The sequence below is a fragment of the Schistocerca piceifrons genome, chromosome 1 (genome assembly GCF_021461385.2).
Source record: "Schistocerca piceifrons isolate TAMUIC-IGC-003096 chromosome 1, iqSchPice1.1, whole genome shotgun sequence".
Lineage (NCBI taxonomy): Eukaryota > Metazoa > Arthropoda > Insecta > Orthoptera > Acrididae > Schistocerca > Schistocerca piceifrons.
In genome coordinates, this window is record NC_060138.1 from 1,210,209,885 (window position 1) to 1,210,222,456 (window position 12,572).

Genomic DNA, 12,572 nt, shown 5'->3' on the forward strand with positions numbered 1-12,572 from the left:
CTCAGATGGTCTCGAGACTTATTTTATCCCAGTGAGGGTGCAGGTTTGAATACCCCCAGCAACACTTAATCCAAGTTTTTTTGAGCATATTTTACTTCCCCTAATTGACACATTCCTTTATTTTATTTGTTTGTTCAGTTTTATGAGCCACTGGCTAGCTTCATACTTTTCGACATTGTACTGCTGTCGTATTCCATGTGTTTATAGTGTAAACAAATAGATGGTGTTAATATATTTTCATGATCTGCATGATTTTAGTTTATGACCAGAGAGGGCATACCATAATTTATAGCATTAATTTTTATTCCTTTACGTTTTAATTAGTTTGGTACATTATTTTTGACTTTGTACTTTTCGCTGTTGTATGGAATTGTGAGTGGATCTTCTTACATTAGTTTGTAACACAAAAATACATCACATATTGTCCTGCACTTACTGTTACTGAGCCTGCTATAGTTGTGGTGCCACATTTGATTTGTTTTCTACGGTTTAATCAAAGAAATCTGAAAATTCAGCATTTTGAAACACACACAGACAACACGTAAATATAAAATTCTTCCCTTGAAGTTTGATTTTTTTCCTTTTTCATTACTCACACTTTAGGAAAATAGATAGACAGACAGAGAGAGAGAGAGAGAGAGAGAGAGAGAGAGAGAGAGAGAGAGAGAGAGAAGAAAATTTATTATTTCTGTAACACAATGCTATAGTACTAGTTCTCAGTCAAATTAACACACATCACAGGCCTATGTACAAATGTACATCTTTGAAAAAAATTTAAAAGTTATATAACTTCACTATTAGTTAATTGCTCATCAGTGTCTCAAAAGAGGGCAACACACATCTCTGATGTCACATTTTCTTTCTGCAGGTAAGCAACAGCTTCAATTTATGTTACACTCCTGTGTATTCTATATCAACCAATTTCACTTACTACATGATACTTTGGACTAATGTCACCAGTTGGTACATGGTATGTAACTGTGTGGTGCTTATGCCTCTACTTGTTGTGAGGTAACGGACGAGTTGTGGCGCCCTGAAAAGTTGGTGGCCACCGCTCGGGCCGCTCGGCAAGCCGCGGTTCGTTAGCAACCGCGTGTTGTCACACAATGGCCGGACCATGTGGCCCATTGGCCGCGTGGCTGGGAATTCCATGGTGACGCTGTGTCGATGAAGGAGACATGCAGGGAGTGTCAAAGATGACGGACTTTGTGAAACCTTAATGGCAGACAGTTCACAGTTTGTATAGAAATTAATAGTAGTCAGATGAATCATGATACCTTAAAAAGAAACACGTAAATTACCGTTATTTGCACGACGATTCTGATGGTGTTATCAGATTTTCAATATCTTTATTAGTTTAAAGCTTAGTAACCGACTGTAAATCATACAAGTAACACCCACCAACGAATTTCCAAAATCTAAACAGTGCATCCGATTTTGTCGATCGGTGTCTTTAGAAAGCTATTAGTGTAAACCTAAATTGGTATAAATTACAGGCATCTAATTTGAATAGTACATGAGTTATTGGAGGTCAAAGTGGGTGATTACTATCAATCGCATCAGGCCACAAGTACTCCACAGTTACATGAAAAAACGGTAGCAGCATGCTTATAAATATATTTATTGGTCTATGTCTTTGTTTATATCCGATATTTACTATTCACGAAGAAATTGGTTAAATATTTATTGTGTTTTAGAAAGCACAGAGACTTTAGGCTACTGGCCTACCTTTTGTTTCTACTCCTTTAATATATGTTTATTTGATTTGTTTATGTATTTAATAATCTGTGTTAGAGCATGTTTATGGTCCAGCCTTAGGAATATTTATTTAATTTCAAGTTATTTACATGTAAATCCAGTATACCGAATGTGTTTCAAAATGTTTGTGAGTGCGCGCTGGCTTGGAGACATGACAGGAGGGCTATCGCCAATCTCAGAGCTCGTTACTAAGGGAGGCGACTACAGAAGTGAATGGAGGGCGAGTTCTGAACAGTGCGGCGCGACGGACTGTCACAGAGGACACGGGAGAGTTCTGAACGGTGTGGCACAGGACACGGGAGGTGCTGGTTGGAGAGGGTCCTGGACAGTACGACACGACAGACGCACGATCGCGAGAAAGTATTGGAGAGTGGAGCAGTTTGGGTGTGGTAGCGGGAAAGAGAGACATTTTGTAGTACTGACTTGTGCACTTGTGAGATTTATGTGTCTTCTGCAGTGAAGACGTAGTATGCGTTTAGAAATGAATATCTCGAGAGCTACATTGTTGCTCATAACTAATTACATGAAGTAGGAATCTATTGTTTCCCTGTTATTCAACTCATATTTAACTGTTGAACCATTGACACCAGTAGGTGTTTTGCAGTAATAACCGGCATTCTAAAAGGTACTTTTGCTATCATACTCATCATTTAAAGTCATTAAGATAGTACCTGCAGATTTTATTTAATTGCAATCTTTCATTTATAAATTACTATGTTGCATTAAAAATTCGCAATTGCCAAGAGATAGGAACCTTTGACCATTTGATTCATGTGTATATTCATATTGTATACTGTAGACTCAGCAGTATTTGGCTTGTAATGTGGCAACTACATATCCCAGCCCCTAGACTACGAAACAAGCCGAAACTTTTAATATTTCCACTCTGAGTCAGAGGGTACGTAGCTGAGGACCACTCATCACATTTTTTTCTATTTGAAAGTCTGCATTGTGACTCTGTGTTGGCTATCTTACATTATTCCTGATTTGTCATTTTTAGCACTGGAGTTGCTATGTAATAGTTAAAATGTAGATCCATTTAAAAATATTAAGGATTTCACGATTGATTGCTGATCTTTTCTCCATCGTCTATATTCAACGATCCGTGCAAACAATGGGGTCACAAGGATGCCTATCTAATTGAACTATTTTTAAGCAAAGACTTCTTGTAATATTTAACATTATATTTACCCTTTTGTGCAGTAATGATGAGGTCCAGCAATTTTTTTATATGTTGAAGCATTTGGTCGCAAAATTTTGTATCCACACATGCAGGAAATAACTGTATTAAGTACGAAAGTCTCTTGGTCGCATTAAGGTTCAAAATGCGATAGTCTCCCAAAGCATCCAGTACTGGTTTTACAACATTTTGTACCTATAAACATAAGAACAAAAGCAAAATGGTCTACCATTAAACATGTCAGCCATCCTGTAACTATTGCATAAAATTAAAATAATTGTTAAACTTTTAGGGGAATATATATATATATATATATATATATATATATATATATATATATATAATGGAAGGAAACATTCCACGTAGGAAAAATTATATATAAAAACAAAGATGAGGTGACTTACCGAACAAAAGCGCTGGCAGGTCGATAGACACACAAACAAACACAAACATACACACAAAATTCAAGCTTTCACAACAAACTGTTGCCTCATCAGGAAAGAGGGAAGGAGAGGGGAAGACGAAAGGAAGTGGGTTTTAAGGGAGAGGGTAAGGAGTCATTCCAATCCCGGGAGCGGAAAGACTTACCTTAGGGGGAAAAAAGGACAGGTATACACTCGCACACACGCACATATCCATCCACACATACAGACACAAGCAGACATATATATTCTTCTAAAAACCAAGATGATGTGACTTACCAAACGAAAGCGCTGGCACGTCGACAGACACACAAACAAACACAAACATACACACAAAATTCAAGCTTTCGCAACAAACTGTTGCCTCATCAGGAAAGAGGGAAGGAGAGGGAAAGACGAAAGGATGTGGGTTTTAAGGGAGAGGGTAAGGGAATGACTCCTTATCCTCTCCCTTAAAACCCACATCCTTTCGTCTTTCCCTCTCCTTCCCTCTTTCCTGATGAGGCAACAGTTTGTTGCGAAAGCTTGAATTTTGTGTGTATGTTTGTGTGTCTATCAACGTGCCAGCGCTTTCGTTTGGTAAGTCACATCATCTTTGTTTTTTATATCCCATGTGGAATGTTTCCCTCTATTAATATATATATTCTTCCATTTTTACACATTCTGTGCAATGTCGTTTTCTAATAACCTGTGCGTTCAAGTATTTCAAGTAAAATATTTCTTACAAAACCTCTAAGGATGACCTGAATGGAGAACCTCAATAATGCATGGAAATTGGAATCAACATAGTAAACTTCAGAGTTTCTGGTGAGAAGAATGGCACAAAATTGGTACCACTGAATGAAACACTCAGAACAGAATACATTTTTGTCTGAAGAATTTTTTTTAGTATGCTGCAATGATTTGATAATAGTGTCAAAAAGTCCTTCTGTAATTGTTGCCAGTATATAATAATAAATGTGCAAAATGCTTATGTTTTATTCTATACATAATCATGCCCCACTTTTGTCCATTTGGGAGACTCCTAACTATTTCTATAGGTAATTTTGTCCAGCATTCTCTCTCAATATAATTTTTGACTTCCTCTCTCACTGTACCCCACAGTTGATACACTGGTGTCAAGACGAAGAATCCAGATGGCACATGTGGTAAAACAAGCACCAACATCATGGCCATTTTGTTGCAGAACAGGCTTTGTTACAGGATACTGAGAGTTACCGGTATACATCCTCTGTCTCTGACTGTTCATCCCATCTACATCTACATGATTACTCTGCAATTCACATTTAAGTGGTTGGCAGAGGGTTCATCGAACCACAATCATACTATCTCCCTACCATTCACTCCCGAACAGCGCGCGGGAAAAACGAACACCTAAACCTTTCTGTTCGAACTCTGATTTCTATTATTTTATTTTGATGATCATTCCTACCTATGTAGGTTGGGCTCAACAAAATATTTTCGCATTCGGAAGAGAAAGTTGGTGACTGAAATTTCGTAAATAGATCTCGCCGCGACGAAAAATGTCTTTGCTTTAATGACTTCCATCCCAACTCGTGTATCATATCTGCCACACTCTCTCCCCTATTACGTGATAATGCAAAACGAGCTGCCCTTTTTTACACCCTTTTGATGTCCTCCGTCAATCCCACCTGGCAAGGATCCCACACCACGCAGCAATATTCTAACAGAGGACGAACGAGTGTAGTGTAAGCAGTCTCTTTAGTGGACTTGTTGCATCTTCTAAGTGTCCTGCCAATGAAACGCAACCTTTGGCTCGCCTTCCCCACAATATTATCTATGTGGTCTTTCCAACTGAAGTTGTCCGTAATTTTTACACCCACGTACTTAGTTGAATTGACAGCCTTGAGAATTGTACTATTTATCGAGTAATCGAATTCCAACGGATTTCTTTTGAAACTCAATGCGGATCACCTCACACTTTTCGTTATTTAGCGTTAACTGCCACCTGCCACACCATACAGCAATCTTTTCTAAATCGCTTTGCAACTGATACTGGTCTTCGGATGAACTTACTAGACGGTAAATTACAGCATCATCTGCGAACAACCTAAGAGAACTGCTCAGATTGTCACCCAGGTCATTTATATAGATCAGGAACAGCAGAGGTCCCAGGGCGCTTCTCTGGGGAACACCTGATATCACTTCAGTTTTACTCGATGATTTGCCGTCTATTACTATGAACAGCGACGTTCCTGACAGGAAATCACGAATCCAGTCGCACAACTGAGATGATACCCCATAGGCCAGCAGCTTGATTAGAAGTCGCTTGTGAGGAACGGTGTCAAAAGCTTTCCGGAAATCTAGAAATACGGAATCAACTTGAGATCCCCTGTCGATAGCAGCCATTACTTCGAGCGAATAAAGAGCTAGCTGAGTTGCACAAGAACGGTGTTTTCTGAAACCATGCTGATTACGTATCAATAGATCCCAGCTGATAACTTGGTGGCTGTCATCAGTAGAGCTACTTAAAATTAGAAAAATGAACTTAGAAAATTCAGCATTATTAAAAAGACACACACAACATACAAATACAAAATTCTTCTCTTGAAATTTGACTTTTTTTCCTTTTTCACTATTCACAGTTTTTCTTTTTCATTTTTTATATTAAAAAAGGGGAAGAAATTGATTACTTCTGTAACACAACACTACAGTGCTAGTTCTCATTCAAAGTAACACACAGTATAGGGCTACATACAAATGTTTGTACCGAGTGCCATCACGTAAGTTCTTTGAGCAGTGTCTGGCTTCTTACAACTAAATTGCATGTTGAGAAGTACTTCTCCACACCCACACTACTGACAGGTGTCCAAATAGCAAATAAAGCAGCTCTCCCAAATTCAACACATTTAAGGTTTTCACAGAGTAGAAGTTGCACTATCATCAAGCTTCTTATCATGTCTCAAACATTTATCTGAAATAGACAGTTGACAAAGTGGGAATTTGGGACTTCCAGCAGCAAAATGCATTGAGGTAATGCAGTGGCGAAAGTTGAAATTTTATGCCAGACCGGGACTCGAACTCAAATTTACCACTTCTCACGAGTGGTTGCCTTAACCACTTCAACCATCCATACACAGGACAGACTCAAATTTCCAACTTCTCGCACTCTGCAATGCAGCATCCCTACTTAATGTCCGACAGAACAGACACCACAGTACACACACATTTCTGTAACAATGTGACAGTTCCTTGACATCCGTTTCAGTGAGGAAGCACTAATATCGCCCGAACTCCTTTGGGAATCAATAGTTTGTGAGTATGTGGTTAATGGACAAGGGACGCTGCACTGCAGCGTTCAATAAGTTGGTAATATGAGCCAGGCAAGGACTGTGTCCAGATGGCAAAAGTGACTACAGCAACCATTCATGAGAAGTGGTGAATCCAGGTTTGAGCCCCAGTCCGGCACAAATTTCCAACATTCGCCACTGCATTAGCACAATTCCCTGTGGAGGAGGAAGTCACGAACTCCCACCCATCCCTTTCCTTTCTTCCTCCTTTCTCTATTTCGTATAAATGTGCCACCAGCCACATCATCGCAAGTGGTGTCTGGTCTGTCAGGCATATCTGACAGAACAGACACCACTTAAATATATACATGCCTCAAACAATTAATTAGGTGTCAATGTAATGACAAATATGCTTCAAAAACACTGTCGCATGGAATGCTTTCAAACTTTGGAATATTTTTTGCCTTGTTAAAGACACTAGAATTGGCTCAATAAGGCTTGGCACCACAAACTACAGAGTTGAAGAGCTTGCCAATGTTTTTGTAAAAATGTTAGCTGTGTCTGTTGTGTGTTTACATTACTTTTATAAACTTTTCATAGCAGCAGATTTCCCAGCTGGGAAGGGTGTGAACATGCAGATGGGAACTACTTCAAGGGTGATGGTGACCATCAGTCCAAAGGTAAGGTTTTCAACAGATGGCAGCACCAGTCCCGAAAATTTTGGATAACAACACCTCATAAGTAATAAATTTTCGCTCATATATTAGTGTATATAATGCATTTTTGATGCGCCTCCAGAAAGATTTTAAAAAATTAAAGTCTCTGACCACCAAGCGAAAATGAGTCAGATCCACAATAGCAACAGAGGTGTGAGACATGAAAAAAACATTTTCTACCAACTACAACAATAAAAGATATTGTGTAGTACAACTTTTTGTCTCCTAGCACATGTCCCACTGTTGTGCGATTTGGTTGTTTTGCGGCTTTGTGCAAGTTTTTTTTGTCCAGTGCATCCTCTGATTTGGGGCCTATTATTAGCATGTTCTTCATGACCTTGCCTGACTATCACTGCTTGGGACGGCCACACAGGATTGACTACTTCCTGGATCATAATGGACAGCTGTTTTTGCCATTGCTCCTAGTTATGTATCCATACTAGCGAAGATAGGTTTCTTTTAATTGTTCAGTCTCTATCACTTCAGTACATTTCATTATATGTTAGTTGTTCATGTTGTCCGTCTTTCGACATCCACGGACACTTATAACATTTTTATTTGCATTCCATGCAGCACTTTTTCATCTTTTGCCACTACTGCCCAGTATTCTGAAACATATAGCGCCTATGAGTGGATGGCAGATTTATAAAAATTCCTCTTAATACGTGTGTTTACTTCCTTGTCACATATCACTTCAATGACTAAGTACCATTTCAGCCATTTCCGCTAAATGTTTAGCCAAGAGAAATTTCTCCTCTACAGTTCTATCAATATTCTATAAATATTAGTTGTGCAATATTTTTGTTGTTTTTTATGGCAAGAAAAGCATAGTACCACAAGCTTAGTGAAATCATGCAATAAACGTCAGTATCAAATGCAGGACTACCTGGAAAATGTGCATACGGACACTTCCAGATGTAGGCAGACATCAGATAAAAATGCTACCACTGATGACGTTCTGATTGAATAATACAAAACACATGTGGTAAAATAAATATGAAACTTTTTGTAGTTGCAAAGACAGATCTGAAATACTTTTAATGATAAAAGAATTTATCTCTATATCGGTCTAGCTCTGTCACTCTAGTAATTGTACAAACAAACTGCAGTGAGATCTTCATCAATGAAGCAAGACAGAATTTAGTATTTCGGCTCTCTCTTCATTGTCTTCCGATTTGCTGTCTTCGTAATCATAGGAATTATTGTACAAACAACCAGCTTGAAAGCTCATACATCCATGTTGCGGACCAGAGAAATATATAAAATCTATCAATGCATCTTGACTTTCTGGCTTCTAAATACAGTATGAACATCTCCACAAAAAAGGAACGTTATCACATTCAAGGAAAAATTGCCTATAAGATCTAAAACTGTAGTAAATAATGTAAAGCTGGAACAGGTAAATTACTATCAATACCTGGGCTGTGACATAAGACTCAATTTCGACAATGAAGATGATAACAATTTCTCGAAATTTAAAACAATCGATGCCACAATTAAAACATGCTAAACTGCACAGGGAGGGTGGGGAGGGGTTTGCACCTCACAAAAGAGAGACGGGGACGGGGGAGAGAAGAGGGAGAGATGAAGTTTTAAAGAGTCATGGCAGTATCTAGTATGCTCTACTGATCTGAGAGCTGGGTTGCATAAGAAAGGATATGAGCAAGATATGGCTGTGAAATTAAATTCCTTCGTAGTGAGTGCACCAAAGAAGATTGTTTTAAAAATTAAAAGATTAGGAATGAGTTATAAGATGGGTCGACGCATAAGGAAATAGATCCAAACAGATTCATATGGCGGGAACATGTTGACGAACTTTTCATAGGCTTCATACACCTACAAGTAGTCACGACAATGTAAGGTGATGTAACACTTTGTAAGACTGTCCAAGGAAGTAGGTAGTCGCCACAGACAGAGATGACGAATATAAAATACTAGCAAACACAGCAGTGCTTCACGATTGCTAACTATATTTATGGAAATTGGATATACCGTACTTACCCAAGTATAAATCGACCCTGAATATAAGACAACTGACCAATTTTTTAAGAGGTTCCTTGAAAAACAAATTATTTTTAACGTATTCTGACTAATCAAAATTACAAACTTTTACTGACATAAGGTATTTGCCTGAAAAGAGAGGCGAACACACTCTAGTGGAGTGTGCGAGAACTAAACTGCCAACAGGCACAGCAGGGAGGTGGAGAAAAGAGGAGCAAAGAAGGAGAGGTGCGGAGCAAGATTGGTGTATATGCTGTCGGAGGGCTACTAATAAACAGGGTAGGAGATGAGAATGGGAACGAGATGATAGGACAGTGAGGGCTGGAAACTGTTGCGTGGGGTGGTGGAGCGGCAGGAGATTGGGGAGGGGGGCAGCGGCAATATGTTACTGTAGGTTGAGGGTGGGATAATTACAGGAGCAGGGAGTGTGTTGTAAGGATAACTCCCATCTGCTCAGTTCAGAAAAGCTGGGAAGGATCCAGATGGCTCAGAAATGAAGCAGTCATTGAAATCAAGAGTTTTGTGTTCAGCTGTGTGCTGTGCCACATTGTGGTCTACTTTGCTCTTGGCCACAGTTTGGCGGTGGCCGTTCATACTGCTGGATAGCTGATTGGTAGTCATACCAACATAAAAAGCTGTGCAATGATTGCAGGAGAGCTGGTAAATTACACGACTGCTTTCACAGGTCGCCCGGCCCCTGATGGGGTAGGATAAAGCTGTGACAGGACTGGAATAGGTAGTGCTGGGTGGGTGGGTTGTGCAGGTTTTGCATATGGGTTTTCCACAAGGATGGCCTTTGTAACAAGGGGGTTGGGATTGGGAGTGGCATAAGGATGGACCAGTACGTTGTGGATTTTGATGGGCAGCGGAACCCCACTTTAGGAGGAGTGAGAAGTATCTCGGGTAGAATGTTCCTCATTTCAGGGCACAATGATAAGTAATCAAATGCCTTTGTGTGCTGGTAGGATGATAGGTCAGCATTTGTTTTGAGGTGTATGGCTGTTCTTTCTTCTACTGGAAGGTTGGTGTTCTGAGGAAGGGACCTGAGGAAGGATGGTGAGGCTAAGTCAGAGGTATGGAATTCCTGGAAGGTGACCAGCAGATGGTTAGGTTGGAGGAGGGAAATATCGCAGTTTAATGGTGGTACGAACTGGAAGTCAGGGACCAATGTTGGAATTAGGGAGGTTTGGGTTGGAGGATAGGTGTAAAAAAGTGCTTCCACTGCAGGGATTGGGAGAAGATGAGTAGGTCTTTGACAAGTCCAGCATGGTTCAATTTGGGTGTAGGGCTAAAGGTGAGGCCTTTGGATAGGACTGAAACTCCTGTGGAGCTGAGGGTTTTGGTGGAAAGGTTAACAACAGTGTTATGGGAATGTTTTGGCTCTGGGTTTGGCAGAGAGTTGGTAGGGAATTTTGGGGGATATGGCAAGTTGAAAAGGTCAGCAAGGCAGGGTTTACCAGCTATGAGGGGTGGACGAGGAGGAACAATGTGGGTACGATAGGGGTTGGATCGTGGTGCCCCAAGTCGGCAGTTGGATTTCATCGGGTTGGATAATTCATGGAGGTGGTGTCTGGAATGCTCCTCCAGGTGCTGGAGAGCAAGGAATTCAATTTCAGGGATGTAATGTATGGAGTAAGGATCGCAGAGTAGTAGTATTTTGTGGAGGGAACAGAAGTGGTTCTGGGATGCCTGTGCCATGGAGATCTGTTTTTGCATTACCAGGTTTGTGAGAGCCAAGGACTGGAGGAATCTGAAAAGGTGTAAGTCATTGTGAAATGAGGGGTGGGATCGAGAGAAAGGAATCTTTACAGTTACGTTGTTTGTGGGGATTCCATGGTTTAAGCAGCAGTTGAGGAACAGGATGTGGGACTGGGCTTTAGCCAAAGAGAGGAATACTTTTCTGAACTGGTGAAGAAAGATGGAGCAAGAGCCTATTGTGGCAGGAATGGTGTAAAGGAGACAGGAATTATGCAGAAAAGGGCAAAATGGGTTGATGGTTGTGAGAGGCAATGGATAAGGAAAAAGACACACACAGATGTGTAAAAATACTTAAAGATGCGCAGAAGAATGCACAGATAGGCAAAAATATGCACAAAGATGCAAAAATACAAAGATACGCAAAAAATTTTAAAAATACCCACAAATACAATAAAAGTGTAGAGAAACATGGGTGAAAAGGAATGATGAGGTATAGGAGTCTGTGAAGACAGAGGGATGGAGGATGGGTTAGGTAGAGGATCAAAAGTTCATGTGGCATGGGCAGGTGTGGAAAACAAAATGCTAAAGTACGTCAGGATGCAGGATGAAGTGGAATCAATAGGAATAAATGTAATTATAACTATCAGAGGAAAGAATCTGGGGCATTCGATGCTGCAAGAACAATCCGTGTGCACGAAGTCTGTGTTGCGTGTGGACAATTGGTGACACAGTGTGACTCTGAAGTATATGTGGTTTGGAAGACTGTGACTAAACACAAGAAAGAAGAGAAAGATCACACACTGAGAAGAGTAATGCTATGGCACAGCATGCAACTGAATATAAAACACTTGATTTCAATGGCTGCTATGCTACCTGAGCCATCTGGATCCTTCCCTCCACCACCAGCTTTTCTGAACTGTGCAGATGGGAGTTGATCTTACAACACGTTCTATGCTACCACATTTATCACAGCCTCAACCTACAGTAACATTTTGTCCCGACGCCCCCCACCAAACAGTTTCCACCTCCTCTGTCCTATCATGTAATTCCCATTCTCATCTCCCACCCAGTTTATATGCAGCCCTCCGCCAACATAACCACCCGTCTTTCCCCTCTCCTCTCCTTTTTTCCCCATGTCTGCAGTCCACAACCTCCTGATGTTGCGCCTGTTGTCAGTCTATTTCCTGGACACACTACCAGGTAACGTTTGCGCTCTCCCCACCCATACACTACTATCCCTTCCCCTTCCCCACCCCCCTCCAGACTGCTGCTTCCATCCCACATGATGTTGCATTCCGGACTGAGATGCTGGAGTTGGCGGTTGTGTATGCATGAGGTGGTTGTGTGTGTGTGTGTGTGTGTGTGTGTGTGTGTGTGTGTGTGTGTGTGTTTTACTGATGAAGGCTGTGGCCAAAAGCTATATGTGAGTGTCTTAATTGTGCCTGTCTGCAACTTGACCTGTCTTTTTTACGGTGAGCAGCAATCTGTCTTTTCCTACATTGTTAAGTTATCTTTACACCTACTCAAAACGTATGCCATTTATTTG

The 12,572-nt window shown here is 40.5% G+C and overlaps 1 protein-coding gene across 1 annotated transcript in view; it reads right to left on the reverse strand.

Moving 5' to 3' along the window:
* The window catches only part of LOC124779432 (transformation/transcription domain-associated protein), a 453,680-nt gene that overhangs the window by 236,455 nt on the left and 204,653 nt on the right, over nucleotides 1–12,572 (reverse strand). The window contains exon 28 of the mRNA XM_047253711.1: nucleotides 2,950–3,133. Within this exon, the coding sequence (XP_047109667.1) occupies nucleotides 2,950–3,133 (184 nt within the window). The remainder of the gene's footprint in view (nucleotides 1–2,949; nucleotides 3,134–12,572) is intronic.